Below are 16589 nucleotides of genomic sequence, written 5' to 3' on the forward strand. Positions count from 1 at the left end.
ACCCATTTAATCCATGCATGCCATTATAAATTTTGGATCATGAGAGATCAGGGTATTCCTAAAAAAGCTATCTTTTGATGTGAATGTGAAGAAAGTGTTGTGAGAGAGCCTGAATCATAATAAATGAGTAATATTACCACATGATGACAAAATATGTACTATAAGATATAATAATCAATCATTAGCAAATAAATTCCTCATTTACAATTAGTTTATAGACAATATTTGATGTTTAAATTGCTAGTTATGCACAGTTTAGAAAAAATGAAAATAGTGTGGGTTATTTTTGGAAAGCACATACCATCTTTGCAGATAGGGCAGCACTGATCTGGTTCGTATACTGGATCCACACATTCAACCTGAGCACATTCTGCTACGGAACAGTGCACTTCCCCATTGGGCTCACAGCGGCATTTCTCGCAGGGAGAAACCTAAAATGGAAACAGCATTTGAACAGTGACAGAACTAGGCTTACTTTATAGGAGTTACAGTACTGGACATAGAGAACACTTTATGAAGATCTGTGGGATAGGATTTATATCCCATATAAGTGAGTAGACTGACCTTAAAGCTTCCTAATGTCATAGCTCTGCATTGTGCATTCTGTTTGTATCACACGCTAAATTTGAATGACAAAGAATTAGGTAAAAAGCTAAGAACAAGGTAGGTATGTTGTACAATATTCTTTTCCAGATTGGTTACACTGTAGCTGGAGGCAGGGAGAGTGCTAATTACTCTATTTTCTCTGATATGTTTAGAATGTTAACAATATTTTTAAAAGACTTTTCAAAGGAAAATAGTTCTCATAATCAGAATGTGATCATACCATCTGCAACAAATGTGAAAAATATTTCATGGAAATATCATATGATCGAAGCAACACGTCCAGTTTACTTCGAGCATCACACTGTTCAGGTGGAGGGAGTTCGGGAAGCAAGTGAGAGTGGGAGCAAGGTTGGGTGACCATTCAACCTCAACATTCTGGTTCTGTCTGAAATATCCCAGGATGGTCTCATAATTGCTGGATTTTTTTCAGCATCAGGGTGCATGAGCTAAGATCTTGAAAAAAAATTACCTTCCTACACAATTCCTTGGAGGTGCAGGTAATCTCTATCGATCAACTGTGGAAAATGTATGTTTGGAGTAACTCCAGCAAAGAGAGCTATAGCCAAAATAAACATTGCACTGTAAGTATTACATGATCGGTAACATTAACTTTCAAGACGGTGTCGCTCTACATAGTTAAGTGTAAGTGAAATACTCCAAATAACCATTAGTAAAGATGATAGTGAATAAAGTCAAGGAACAGGATAAGCTGGACTTGGAGATCACAATTTTGGTCAAATGGGTAATGCTATGTTTTTTAATTATTGAGAATTTTTAAAAATTAATTGTTCTCAGGATGTGGACAACACCGGATGTAGACAACACCGGCAAGGCCATATTATTGCCCATCCCTAGTTGCCTTGAGAAGGTGATGGTGGGCCTTTATGCTATTTACCAATTGTTTCTACACCTTAGTGGTTATCTAGGCCACTTCAAAGGGCATTAAGAGTCAACCATATAGTGTGAGCTAATGTTACATGTAGAGCAGACCAGGTAGAGGTGGCAGGTTCCCTTCCTTGAAGGACATGAGTGAACCACATGGATTTTTACAACTTTTACAGTTCTGATGAAGAGTTACATCCAAAAATGTAAACCTGTATGTTCTTTCCACAGGTGCTGGTTGACCTGCTGTGTAGTTCTGTCAATTTCTATTTTAACTCCCATGGGGGGCAAAATTCACCTCCTTTGCACCTGCTGTTAGCGCTCCCAGTGGGCACTAACTGGGCGCAAAGGGGTTATCACCTGGGCGGGGTGCTAATAGTGCCTGCCGAGAAATTTGGTGGGGTGCTACTGAGGCGCTAGCTGATAGTGCCGCGCCCCCGCCGTTAGCACCCCGGGCCCCTGCACTGCCGGGGATGACATCATCGTCGAGCAAAGCAACCCTTAGCGCCCCGCCGCAGCCCCTTCGCGCCCCATGCCCGAAATGCGGCTGCGCCCTGCGAGGCTGCCATGGGTGATGTCAGCGACAGCCTCGCGGGTCACAAGCCAGGCTGCACACCGCTGCCGGGGCGCTAATTAAAGCTGTGCCCCGCGCCGACATCTTCTATTTTGGCCGACCTCCAGGTTGGCCCTTGACGTGGTCCGTAGCTGTCATCGCGCCCTCTGGCACCGCGTCTCGGTGCCGGGATGCGGTCACGGCACCACGCCGACCTGGTGGGCTAGTGGAGGCCATCAAATGGCCTGTAGAATGCGCAGCGGACCTCCCCTTTAATAGAAGGGGAGGGGCGCTGAAACGTGTTAGTGCTACGCAGAGCAGCCGCGTCTGGCACTACCGCGCTTTGCGCCCCACCCCGAGAGGAAGTGGAGTGCCCGAGATAGCACTCCGCTGCCTCGCCAGAGTGGTAAGCCCAATTTAGCGGCCGGGGCAGTACTCCCGCCCTGGGCGCTAAATGTGAGGCGCTAATTTGGTTACCGCCCCCAAACGCGCCATAACCGAATTTCGCCCCCATGGTCGTTTTCCCCGGAGCAAGCTACAAATTAGTAAATTTATTGAATTCATTTTCGTAACTTACAATGGTGAGATTTGAGCTCCTAACCTTTGGGCTACTAGTTTACTACCATACCCACCACAGCACCAGACTTGATATAGATGCTCAAAAATTGAGGATGTTACTTTTGGCATTCTTCGTGAGTGGACTGGGTTCTTTCACTGCCCTCTACCTTTGGTACGTGGCTTAAATCCAGTCCAGACTGATAGGATAAAAGTATTCTCATTCGGCCAGCTGGAAGGGTTCTATGTGGAAAGAATATTGGGCAGTCTCACGAGCATTGGTCCACCATGGAAAACTAATCAAAATTCAACACAAATAAATTTCAGTTCGTCAATCTCACCAAGAGACCTCAGGTGGGGAATTAAAAAAGAAACCATCAAATGAATGTAAAAGTTGATGGTGGTCTTCTGAGGTTAAGCTTAAGGAACACTCTTGGTCTGAGTAAAGTGAAATTTACTCAGGTGCTTGTCATTCTACATTCTACAGCAGCGAGTGCTTGATTTTTAATTGAATGTCAAAAAGTGGAAAAGTGTTCGATTTCCTAGTACTGACATGCCTTATCTTGATCTTGTTCTGTCACATGTACAAAACAAAATCGCCAAAGTTGTCAAAGATGGTTACCCTTGAGAACTCAATCTCCCACTGAAAATATGACATGCATTCTACCACCATTTTTGCAAATGTATCAACAAATTGTAATTTTAAAACATTTAGACAAAATTAGCCAAGTAAAATTAGATCCATAAAGTACAATAAAGGGAACACTGCAAATAAATTGAACCTCCCTAATGTTGTGCAATTTTATGTACAGTCAGTAGAAATATTGATGTGTACAAATTACAAAAACAACTTGCAGATAATTAGCTGCACTAGAACCTAAAAAGAAAGCATCTCCCAAAGTGTGGCATTAATGTTGTGCAGAAACCAAAGAAAGAGAATTAGTCAGAGCATATTGCAACTATATCAAAGTAATATCCATCTGGTACAAGAGACAAAGGCCTGGATTCTCCTCTTCTGACCCCGCGGTGACTCCGAACCACTTTTCTAGATTAGGGGGGGTTATTATGTATGCAGGGTAGGCTCCTGGTGGAATCCTTGCCAGCAAAATGGAACCCACCAACGCATGGTGGGAAAATTCTGCCAAAGCTGCAGTGGGGCTGCTACTACGGGAGGCCACTTAAAGGACTGAAGAGCCCCGAGGACAACTTTTTACTGAAGGCTTGGGCAGAGACTGTGGCCTTCAACAAGTGAGAGGTCATAGAGAAATGGAGGGAGAGAAGGCTGCAACTAAACCCTCTCCCTCTATCCAGGCTTCTCCTGCCCATCCCTGGGAGCAGTGGTAAGAGGGGTGGATGGGAGAGAAATTGGAACCTGGGCCCTACCTTCCTACCAGCAGTTTCTAGCAGCAAGTGGGGAAGTGATGGCCAGTAGCGGCCCCGGCAGGGGTGGGGGGAATGGAATTTATGGTCAGGGCAAGGAGGTGGCAGTCAGCCTTGCTGTCAGAGAAAATCCAGCCCAAAATGGTTATTTCCTTTTGCTATTCATGCTCCCACTTCATGTAGTTTGTTGATTCTCTTATCATTTGTGTTGTTTATTGCCTTTTTAAATTTTATCCATCTTTGTAGTTGTGCTTTTCTGTTTTTTTCTCATTGCGGCTGTACTTTTCCAATTTTCTTTCCCTCCATTATTATTAATCGCTTTATTATTTTCCACAATGTTGCAGTTGCCTAAGGTCACAAGATATCTACAGTCACGAAAGAGAAACCTATTCCAGCAATGCCATTTGCAGGCAGTCATCAGGAGGTGGGAAAGATCAGGCCAGAGATGACTATTATTAATTTCTTCCCCTTCCTAACATAGGGAGGCACCTGACCTCTACATAGTACTGCCACAACACCGGAGATAGAAAGTTTAGTGGGTCTTAGATGGGGGAGGGGTGAACATATGTCCCACAACACTATGAGCTTGGGCAGCACGTTACTGCACCCTATCCTAAATGTCCTTATTTTAATGGTTATATTATATTTAAATGTTTAAAAAAATAATACTTTTGTAGATTTTTCTCTCTGTAAATTATCCCCATTTCACTCTGTCTGGGATTCCATGACAGGAAATGCCCTGGGTACAGACTCCTATTGTTGCATTGCAGTAGGTGCCAGGAACTGCCAAGATGTGACTCTTCCCTTTCATCTCCCTTTCCCCCTGCAGCGGGACATCACAGCCTCTACTTGGTGCCGTCCTGCTTTACATAGCTCAGACCAACACTTACACCCACATCCAACCCTATGCAATGGTTCCATGTACTAATGCTCTAATGTTCAAAGCTGTTCTTTGGCCCGAAAGCTTTACATTGCTTGGCTTTGTTTTATTTCATTTCATTTACGAGGAATTGTATCTTCTCTTGGGAAAACTTAATTTCCTCAGCAATGTTTGCTGAGTGCCAGTTCTGTCACTTCTCCTGGGAATAAGATGGGCCAGAATATTTCCTCGCAGCTGCTGCCGCATTGCCGACGTAACTTCGCCAGAAGTGCGATGGAAATCCCATTTCCAGGCCTCTGGTAAAGTTACAACAGTGGAGTGAGAGAAGCTCCGAGGGAATACCTGGCTATAGTTTGGGACATTAACCTATCAGTAGCATGACTGGGGGAAGGTTGTAGCACTGGAGGAGGTTATAGAGATGGAACAGAACAAGGCTAGAGGGATTTATGTATGAAGATGCGAATCTTAAATTTGAAGCATTTGGGGACCGGGAGCCAATGTAGCTCAGTAAGAACAGATGCGATGGGTGACTGGGACTTAGAGCAAGATATAGGCAGCAGAGTTTTCAATGAGCTAAGGCTTATGTAGGATGAGAGGCCAGCCAAGAGAATATTGAAATAGCGGAGTCTGGACGTAACAAAAGCATTGATGAAGTTTTCAGAAGAAGGGCAACAACAACAACAACTTGTATTTATATAGTGCCTTTAAAGTAGTAAAATGTCCCAAGGCACATCACAGGAGTGTTATAAAACAAAAAATTGACACCGAGCCATATAAGAAACTAGGGCAGGTGACCAAAAGCTTGGTTAAAGAGGTAGGTTTTAAGGAGCGTCTTAAAGGAGGAAAGAGTGTTCGAGAGGCAAAGAGGTTTAGGGAGGGAGTTCCAGAGCTTAGGGCCTAGGCAACAGAAGACACAGCCACCAATGGTTGAGCGATTATAATCAGGGATGCTCAAGAGGGCAGAATTTGAGGAGCATGGATATCTCAGGGAATTGTGGGGCTGAAGGAGTTTACAGAGATAGGGAGAGGTGAGGCCATGGAGGGGTCTGGAAAATAAGGATGAGAATTTTGAAATCAAGGCGTTGCTTAACTGGGAGCCAATGTAGGTCAGTGAACACAGAGGTGATGGGTGAATGAGACTTGGTGCGAGTTGGGCCACGGGCAGCTGAGTTTTGGATGACCTCAAGTTTACGTAGGGTAGAATGTGGGAGGCCAGCCAGGAGTGCGTTGGAATAGTCAAGTCTAGAGATAACAAAGGCATGGATGAGGGTTTCAGCAGCGGATGAGCTGAGGCAGAGGTGGAGACGGGCGATGTTACAGAGGTTGTAATAGGTGATCTTAGTTATGCTGTGGATATGTGGTCGGAAGTGTTGTGTCTGTGTATAATAAGACACAGACTGAAGGAGAACGGTACAACAGGTGTTTACTCAACGTGGCTCACGCTGGAACTGATCTGTACAGATTACTACTCAGTAATATATACAGGTGTGGTCACTGCCGGTACTGCAGTATACATGAGCTGTAAAAGATAGTTCCCCCCTTAAAAGTATATACATTACAATTCCTCCCCTTTTAGATTAACAGTACCATAACACTCATTTAACAATTAAATATCAAACTAATTACAATTAACACTTTTAACATGCAACATTAGCTGAAAATAGTCTATTTATATATTCAGTCTTTGGGGAGGCTTCCTGATCCTTTCTGGATAGCGCCTTTCCCGAGTGTCTTGCTCTTGGTGCGGAGGCGATTCTGGCCCCCTGTCGTCGGTTGGTTCATCAGCTTCCGATGCTACTGTTTCTGGGGTAGATGCGACCTGTACGTCGGGTTCATCACCAGGTACGTATGGGCGAGGCATGGGGTTGACTTGTTCCTGTGACTCTAGCATCTGGTCAGCATGGCGTCTTACGATGCTCTCCCCAACGTCCACTGTGTACATTAGTGGGCCCTGCCATGTGCATATCGTTCCTGGCTGCCATTTTTCTGTTCGGTAGTCGCGGGCCAAGACTGGTTGCCCTACATTGAAGCTCCTTGTTGGCTTCTCATGGATGTGCTAGAATTGCTTACTCTCAACATCTCTTCATACGTTTGGTCTGAGCAAATCCAGGCGAGATCTTAACCTTCGGTTAAGAAACATCATGGCTGGGGCCTGGTTGGTGACTGCATGTGTTGCATTCCGGTAGGCGAACAGGATATTGTCCACCTTGTGCTGCAGTGGAATGTTGTCATTGTACATAGCCTTTATTGCCTTCTTAAAGGTTTGTACGAACCTCTCAGCCAATCCATTTGTGGCTGGATGATATGGGGCGGATGTGTAATGCCTTACCCCATTCTTTTTCAAGAACCTCCGGAACTCTTCGGGCACAAACTGTGGTCCGTTGTCGGAGCAAATCTGTTCTGGCAAGCCATTCTTGGCAAAAATGGTCCGTAGGACTGCAACAGTTTTCTCCGTGGTGGTGGAGGACATTTTGATGACCTCAGGCCATTTTGAGTGCGCATCCACGGCTATTAAAAACATTGAGTCCATGAATGGACCAGCAAAATCAATATGCACCCATTGCCATGGAGATGAGGGCCACTCCCATGGGTGTAGAGGGGCCTGTGGTGGTGCATTTTGGACTTTCTGGCATCCTGAGCAGCTCTTGGTCATGTCCTCGATTTGTTTATCGATTCCCGGCCACCACACATAAGCCCTGGCTAGGCTTTTCATTTTTACCCCTCCCAGATGACCCTCATGAAGCTCATTGAGCACTCTATCCCTTAACTTGGGTGGAATTCCCACTCGGGATCCACACATCAAGGTCCCCCGGCACACTGACAGCTGTTCTCTCCTTGTTGAGAATGCTGGCAACAGTGAGTCGCCATGTGCTGGCCATCCCTTCACCGTCAAATCATATACCCGAGACAGTGTCGGGTCATTTCGGGTTTCCTTTTCGATACAAGCGTTAGTTACCGGTAGGTATTCAACTATAGTCGAATGGAATATTTCGACAGGATCCACTGCTGGTGCTTCCTCCGCAGTAGGCAGTGGCAGGCGTGATAGCCCATCAGCATTTCCATGCTGTTTCGTGCCCTTATATTCAATCTCATAGTGGTGCGCCCCTAGGAAAAGTGACCAGCTTTGTAGTCGTTGCGCAGTCATCACCGGAACGCCCTTCTCTGGATTAAAAATGGAGATAAGAGGCTGGTGATCAGTCAGCAAGGTGAATTTCTGCCCGTGCAGATAGTGATTGAACTTTTTCACTCCCCACACAAGGCTGAGGGCCTCCCTGTCAATCTGGGCGTAGTTACGCTCGGCTGAGGTTAGTGATCGTGACGCAAAGGCTATTGGCCTCTCTGAGCCGTCCGAGAATTTGTGCGACAGCACCGCTCCAATGCCGTAGGGTGACGCATCACATGCCAACTGAATTGGTAATGCTGGGTTGTAATGTGCCAATACCTCTTTCGATGTGATTAGTGTTTTGCTCTTCTGGAAAGCTCGTCTACATTTGACACTCCACTTCCATGGCACCCCAGTTTGCAGTAGGGTGTTCAGTGGGTGTAGTACGGTAGACAAATTTGGCAAGAACTTATGGTAGTAGTTTACCAGCCCGAGGAACGACCTCAGTTGTGACACATTTTCCGGTGCTGGAGCCTTGACTACTGTCTCAATCTTCTCTGGGGACTTATGTAACCCCTCTTTATCGATAACGTGGCCACAATACGAGATCTGTTTTCTAAAAAACTTGCATTTGGGGCGGTTAGCTCGGAGCCCATATTCCTGCAATCTAGTGAGCACCTGCTCCACGTTGGCAAGGTGATCACTGTCATTTTCGCCCGTGACCAGGATGTCGTCCAAATAACACTGGGTCCCCGGGATCCCTTGCAGGACTTGTTCCATTGCCCTCTGCCAAATAGCCGGAGCTGATGCTACCCCGAATACCAGCCGGTTGTATTGGTAGAGACCTTTATGGGTGTTGATTGTGAGGTGTTTTTTTGATGCTTCTTCTACCTCCATTTGCAGATACGCCTGGACCAGATCAATCTTAGTGAAGTGTTTCCCTCCAGATAGCGAGGCGAAAATATCTTCAATCCGCGGAAGTGGATATTGTACGGTGTGAAGGACCGGGTTCACTGTTACCTTAAAGTCCCCACAGATGCGAACCTTCCTTGGTTCCCCAGGCTTACTGCTCAACGACTTTTTCATCACAGGGACGATGGGTGTAGCCCACTCGCTCCAGTCTACCTTGGACAGTACATCTGAACGTTCCAGACTCTCCAGCTCTGCTTCGACGGCTGGGCGGCTCGCATAAGGTACTGTATGGCTTTAAAAAATTTTGGGCTTGCGTTTTCTTCAATTTTAATCGTCGCTGTCATGCCTTTTAGTGTTCCGAGTCCTTGCTGGAACACTTCTTTCGCGTCAGTTAGGATCTTTGACAATCGCCCAGGTGTGACCTCATCATCCTTTTTGTCAGCTACAGTCAGTGCCTGTATGGAATGCCAATCCAGTTGTATTTTCCGGATCCATTCACGTCCTGGTAATGGTGGTCCGCCATCTTGCAATACATACAGGTCTAGTTTTGGTGTTTCCTTACCGTTATATATAACGGTCACCCTTATTTTTCCTTTGGGGTAGACTTTTTGCCCCGTGTACGTCTTCAAAATAATTTTTGTGTCTCTCAAGGGTATGTGTGAGAATAGCCGCTCGTAGTCCCGTCGGTTTATGACTGTTAGGGCTGATCCTGTGTCCAATTCCATCTTTACCTGGACTCCTGCTATCTTGAGAGTGACCCAAATGGTTCGGTGATCCTCTGTTGTGATCACATTATGTAGTTTCAGACAACTCAGTTCCCTGCTTTCGGAGTCGTTATCACTCTTTTGTTCGTCTGAACTATTCTCTGTCATCTTATGTACCTTCTTGTACTTTTCTTTGGTAGGTTTCTTATTGCTGGTTTTCTTTCCCGACCTGCAGACTCGTGCTATGTGTCCTACTTTTCCACACTGTCTGCACACTTTGTCTTTGAACCAGCAATCATTCTGGTCGTGTGTTGTTCTGCCGCAGCAATAGCACTTCTCTGTTCCATATGACATTTCGTTTGTGCCATATTCTTGCGGTCTCTGTTGTATCTCTGCAGCGCCCCGTGCTGCTGCTTCATATGATACCACAATGCTGAAAGCCTTTTCCAGCGTAAGGTCCTTTTCAGATAAAAGCCGTTTCTGGGTTCCTTCACTTTGAAGCCCACACACAAACTTGTCCCTTAAGGTATCTGCCAGTCCCGCTCCAAACTGGCAGTGTTTCGATAGTTTGCGCAGTTCTGTTAAATAATCAGCATTGCTTTCATCCTTATGCTGGTTCCGTTTGTGAAACTTGAATCTTTCTGCTATCAGCAGCAGTGTGGGGTTTAAATGTTCCTGTAGTATTGTTACTATGTCTTCAAAACTCTTTTCCATTGGCTTCGTTGGGGTTACTAGATTTCGTAATAAACCATACGTCTTTGCACCCATTAAATTTAACAATACCGACGCTTTCTTGTCATCTGACACCTCATTTGCCTTGCAGTATACCTCTATTCGTTCGACATATGTACTCCAATCTTCGACTTCATCGTCAAATGCGGTGATACTGCCACTCTTCGGCATTTTGGGTGTGGTTTAAAATGGCATCTCCCAATGGCTTAAAATGGCGTCTCCCGCGCTTTCCTTCCTCCCCCGCTGCTGCCAACGCCGCTCTCGGTGGTCCTTGTGGCAATGGCAGTGCCTCGTGGGTTTCTGCGCGTCTCTCTCTCCCTCTCTTCGACGCTGCTCGGCCCCTGAACACTGGCTGCGCCCTGTGCGCTCTGCCCTCTCTCTCTCTCCCCCGTCGACGCTGCTTGGCCCTTTGCTGTGCCGCTCGGTCGGGCTCTAGCCCGCCGCTGTCCGGGAAGGGTCTGCGCACTACCTGTTGCCAGCCCGTTTCGCTGGACCACCTCGACTGGAAAGCCAAGCCTGGCTCTCGACAGCCTCCCCCGCAATTCTCGAGTCTCTGCTGGATGACTGGGCGGTTGCCTGTTGTCGACACCAAGTCTCTGGCCTTGACCTCCAATCCACTGATCTGCAGGAATGAATCCCCGGGAGGTGATGCAGAGTTGCAGGTAGGTTCGAACTTGCCTTGTCGCCAATGTTGTGTCTGTGTATAATAAGACACAGACTGCAGGAGAACGGTACAACAGGTGTTTGCTCAACGTGGCTCACACTGGAACTGATCTGTACAGATTACTACTCAGTACTATATACAGGTGTGGTCACTGCCAATACTGCAGTATACATGAGCTGTAAAAGATAGTTCCCCCCTTAAAGGTATATACATTACAGGAAGCTCATTTCAGGGTCAAATATGACACTAAGGTTGCGAACAGTGTGGTTCAGCCTCAGACCCTCAGACATTGGTAGGGAGCGGGATGGAGTCAGTGGCTAGGGAACAGAGTTTGTGGTGGGGCCCGAAGACAATGACTTCAGTCTTCCCAATATTTAATTGGAGAAAATTTCTGCTCATCCAGAACTGTATGTCGGACAAGCAGTCTGACAATTTAGACACCATGGAGGGGTCGAGAGAAGAGATAGTGAGGTAGAGCTGAGTGTCGTCAGCTTACATGTGGAAACTGACGCTGTGTTTTTGGATGATGTCGCCAAGGGGCAGCATATAGATGAGAAATAGGAGGGGGCCAAGGATAGATCCTTGGGGGACACCAGAGGTAATGATGCAGAAGTGGCAAGAGAAGCCGTTGCAGGTAATTTTCTGGCTACAATTAGATAGATAAGAACGGAACTGTAGTGTATGTACCTTTAAAGGGGAGAACTACTTTTTACAGCTCCTGTATACTGTAGTACCGGCAGTGACCACACCTGTATATAACCCTGAGTAGGGATCTGTACAGTTAGTTTTAGAGTAACCCTCATCCAGTAAACACCTGTTGATTGTTCTCTGCAGTCTCTCTGCAGTCTCTTGTCTAGTTATTGAAGGACACACAACATCAAGATACACGGATTTAACAATAGCGATGAGCAGATTCGAACCTACCTGCAACTCTGCAGAAGAAGGCCGATTCCAGAAGCACGGGCGTCGACCATCCAACGGAGACTCCAGCGAAACGGGCTTGCAACAGGTACGGCGCAGACCCTTCCCGCACAGCGGCGGCTAGAGCCAACCGATGGCACAGGAAAAGGCCGAGCAGCGTCGACGGGAGCAGAGAGAGGGTAGAGCGCACAGGGCGCAGCCGCTGTTCAGGACCGAGTGGCGTCGACGCGAGAAGAGAGAGGGTAGAGCACACAGGGCGCAGCCGCTGTTCAGGACCGAGCGGCGTCAACGAGAGAGAGAGGCAGTGTTCAGGGGGCGAGCAGCATCAGCGGGGAAGAAAGGAAAGTGCGGGAGACGCCATTTTGAGCCGCAGCGGAGAAGAAGGGAGAGCGCGGGAGACGCCATTTTGAGCCGCAGCGGAGAAGAAGGGAGAGCGCAGGAGACGCCATTTTTAGCCAGTCTAACCGCACCCAGGGATGCCGAAGAGTGGCAATGTCACAGCGTTCGACAATGAAGTCAAAGATTGGACGACATATGTCGAACGCATAGAAGTGTACTGCAAGGCGAATGAAGTGCCAGATGACAGGAAAGCGCTGGTATTGTTGAATTCAATGGGTGCAAAAATGTATGGCTTACTGCAAAACCTAGTAACCCCAGAGAAGCCAGTGGAAAAGGATTTTGAAAACATAGTGTCAATCCTACAGGACCACTTAGACCCCACACCGCTGTTGATAGCGGAAAGATTTAAGTTTCACAAAAGGAACCAGCATAAAGATGAAAGTAATGCTGAGTTTTTAACGGAACTGCGCAAGCTATCAAAACACTGCCAGTTTGGACCGGGACTAGCAGATACTTTAAGGGACAAGTTTGTGTGTGGGCTTCAAAGTGAAGGAACCCAGAAATGGCTTCTATCAGAAAAGGATCTTACGCTGGACAAGGCTTTCAGCATGACAGTATCACACGAAGCAGCAGCACGGGGCGCGGCAGAGATACAACGGAGACCGCAAGAATATGGCACAAATGAAATGTCATACGGAACAGTGAAGTGCTATCGCTGCGGCAGAACAACGCACGACCATAAGGATTGTTGGTTCAAGGACCAAGTGTGCAGACAGTGTGGAAAAGTAGGACACATAGCAAGAGTCTGCAGGTCGGAAAAGAAAGCCAGCAGCAAGAAATCCCCACAGGAGAAGTACAAGAAGGTACATAAGGTGACGGAGAGTAGTGCAGATGAACAGAAAAGTGATACAGACTCTGGAAGCAAGGAGCTGGGTTGTCTGAAACTACATAATGTGATCAAAACGGAGGATCACCAAACGATCTGGGTCACGCTCAAGATAGCCAGAGTCCAAGTGAAAATGGAATTGGACACAGGATCAGCCCTAACAGTTATAAACCGAAGGGACTACAAGCGGCTATTCTCACATATACCCTTGAGAGTTAGAGAGATTGTCTTGAAGACGTACACGGGGCAAAAAGTCTACACCAAAGGAAAAATAAGGGTGAACGTTATATATAACGGCAAGAAAACACCAAAAATTGACCTATATGTATTGCCAGATGGAGGACCACCACTACTAGGACGTGAATGGATCCATACAATTGGCATTCCATACAAGCACTGACTGTAGATGCCAAAAAGGATGACGACGTCACACCTGGACGACTGTCAAAAATGCTAACTGACGCACAAGAAGTGTTTCAGGAGGGACTCAGAACACTAAAAGGCATAACAGCGATGATCAAAATAGAGGAAAATGCAAGCCCAAAGTTTTTTAAGGCCAGACCGGTACCTTATGCGATCCGCCCAGCCGTCGAAGCAGAGCTGGAAGGTTTGGAACGTTCAGGAGTACTGTCCAAAGTGGACTGGAGCGAGTGGGCTACACCCATCATTCTTGTAATGAAGAGGTCGTTGAGTAATACGCCTGGGGAACCAAAGAAGGTTCGCATCTGTGGGGACTTTAAGGTGACAGTGAACCCAGTCCTTCACACTGTACAATATCCACTTCCGCGGATTGAAGATATTTTCGCCTCGCTATCTGGAGGGAAACGCTTCATTAAGATTGATCTGGCCCAGGCGTACCTGCAAATGGAGGTAGAAGAAGCCTCGAAACAGTACCTCACAATCAACACTCATAAAGGTCTCTACCAATACAACCGGCTGGTGTTCAGGGTAGCATCAGCTCCGGCTATTTGGCAAAGGGCAATGGATCAAGTCCCGCAAGGGATTCCAGTGTTATTTGGATGACATCCTGGTCACGGGCGAAAATGACAGTGATCACCTCGCCAACCTGGAGCAGGTGCTCACTAGATTGAAGGAATATTGGCTCCGAGCTAATCGCCACAAAATCGAGTTTTTCCAGAAGCAGATCTCGTATTGTGGCCACGTTATTGATGAAGAGGGGTTACATAAGTCCCCTGAAAAGATTGAGGCAGTAGTCAAGGCTCCAGCACCGGAAAACGTGTCACAACTGAGGTCGTTCCTCAGGCTGGTGAATTACTACCATAAGTTCTTGCTGAATTTGTCTACAGTACTACACCCACTGAACACCCTACTGCAAACGGGGGTACCGTGTATTGGCTGAGAGGTTCGTACAAACCTTTAAAAAAGCAGTAAGGGCCATGTGCGATGATGACATTCCACTGCAGCATAAGGTGGACAATTTCCTGTTAGCCTACAGAAATGCGACACATGCAGTCACCAACCAGACCCCGGCCATGATGTTCTTTAACCGAAGGTTGAGATCTCGTCTGGATTTGCTTAGACCAAATGTACGAAGAGATGTTGAGAATATGCAATTCCAGCACATCAATGAGAAGCCGACAAGGAGCTTCAATGTAGGGCAACCAGTCTTGGCCCGTGACTACCGAACAGAGAAATGGCAACCAGGAATGATATGCACACGGCAGGGGCCACTAATGTACACAGTGGATGTTGGGAAGAACATTGTGAGATGCCTAGAGTCACAGGAACGAGTCAACCCCATGTCTCGCGTACCTGGTGATGAACCCGACATACAGGTAGCATCTACCCCAGAAACAGTAGCATTGGAAGCTGATGAACCAACCGACGACAGGGGGCCAGAATCGCCTCCGCACCAAGAGCAAGACACTCAGGAAAGGCGCTATCCAGAAAGGATCAGGAAGCCTCCCCAAAGACTGAATTTATAAATAGACTATTTTCAGTTAATGTTGCATGTTAAAAGTGTTAATTGTAATTAGTTGATATTTAATTGTTAAATGAATGTTATGGTACTGTTAATCTAAAAGGGGAGGAATTGTAGTGTATGTACCTTTAAGGGGAGAACTACTTTTTACAGCTCCTGTATACTGTAGTACAGTGACCACACCTGTATACAACCCTGAGTAGGGATCTGTACAGTTAGTTTTAGAGTAACCCTCATCCAGTAAACACCTGTTGATTGTTCTCTGCAGTCTCTTATCTAGTTATTGAAGGACACACAACATCAAGATACACGGATTTAACAGGAACCAGGCGAGTGCAGTCCCACCCAGCTGGACGATGGTGGAGAGGCATTGGAGGAGGGTGGAGTGGTCAACCGTGTCAAAGGCTGTAGACTGGTCGAGAAGAATGAGGAGGGATAGTTTACCTTTGTCACAGTCACAAAGGATGTCATTTGTGACTTTGATGAGAGCCGTTTTGGCACTGTGGCAGGGGCGATTAAAACATGGAGTTCCAGGAAAGATGGGCACGGATTTGGGAGGCATAAACACGGTCAAGGACTTTGGAGAGGAAAGGGAGGTTGGAGATGGGGTGGTAGTTTGCAAGGATGGAGGAGTCCAGGGTTGCTTTTTTGAGGAGAGGGGTGATGACGGCAGATTTGAGAGAGAGGGAAACAGTACCTGAGGAGAGAGAACCGTTAACAATGTCAGCTAACATGGGAGCCAGAAAAGGAAGTTGGGTGGTCAGCAGTTTATTGTAAATTGGGTCGAAGGAGCAGGAAGTGGGTCTCATGGACAGGATGAGTGTGGCGAGGTCAAGAGGGGAGATCAGAGAGAAACTGGAGAAAGATGTGAATTCAGGGCTAGGGCAGGGGGGAACTTTAGAGGAAGTTTGGCCCGGTGGGCTAGTGGAAGGAAGGGAAGTGACAGAGGCAGCTGAATGGATGGTATCAATCTTAGAGACAAAGAAGTCCATCAGCTCCTCGCACTTGTTATTGGAGGTGAGGGTGGAGGAGACGGGAGAGCAGTTTAAGAAGATGGTTAGCAGTAGAGAATAGTCGCCGGGAGTTATCTTTGCATTTCAGATTGATCCTGGAATAGTGAGCAGTTTTGGCAGACGAGAGCAGGGCCCGATAATGCTTTATGTGGTCCAAACCAGTTGTCCGCCATATCTGTTCAAGTCTGCATCCCTTGGACTTGAGGGAGCGAAGATGTGGGCTGTACCGGGGGAATGGCCAGGGTGAGAGCGAGTAATGGTTTTAATAGGGACTAGGGCATCAAAGGTAGTGGTGAGAGTGTTGTTGAGCAGATCGGTAGCTGCAGAAATGTTGTGGTGAATGGAAGGCCAAAGACTAGACAGTTGGGATTTCGTAAATGCAGTTGTAAGAGAGTTAGGAGAGAGTATTTTCCAGGGGCGGACACAGAAGGAAGTGGGGTTGGGTGGGGGAAGGGGGTTGTGGGTGGAAAGCGATAAAAGTGGTCAGCAATTGCCTTATCTTCGATTGACATGGTGG

At 46.9% G+C, this 16589-nt stretch overlaps 1 protein-coding gene across 1 annotated transcript in view; it reads right to left on the minus strand.

Moving 5' to 3' along the window:
- Nucleotides 1-212: 212 nt before the first annotated feature.
- The window catches only part of vwc2 (von Willebrand factor C domain containing 2), a 76380-nt gene continuing 60003 nt past the window's right edge, over nucleotides 213-16589 (minus strand). Inside the window, exon 3 of the mRNA XM_085989356.1 lies at nucleotides 213-431. Within this exon, the coding sequence (XP_085845482.1) occupies nucleotides 213-431 (219 nt within the window). The remainder of the gene's footprint in view (nucleotides 432-16589) is intronic.

The sequence above is a fragment of the Somniosus microcephalus genome, chromosome 5, assembly GCF_052327205.1.
Source record: "Somniosus microcephalus isolate GS21.2 chromosome 5, FLI_Smic_1.0, whole genome shotgun sequence".
Classification (NCBI taxonomy): Eukaryota; Metazoa; Chordata; class Chondrichthyes; order Squaliformes; family Somniosidae; genus Somniosus; species Somniosus microcephalus.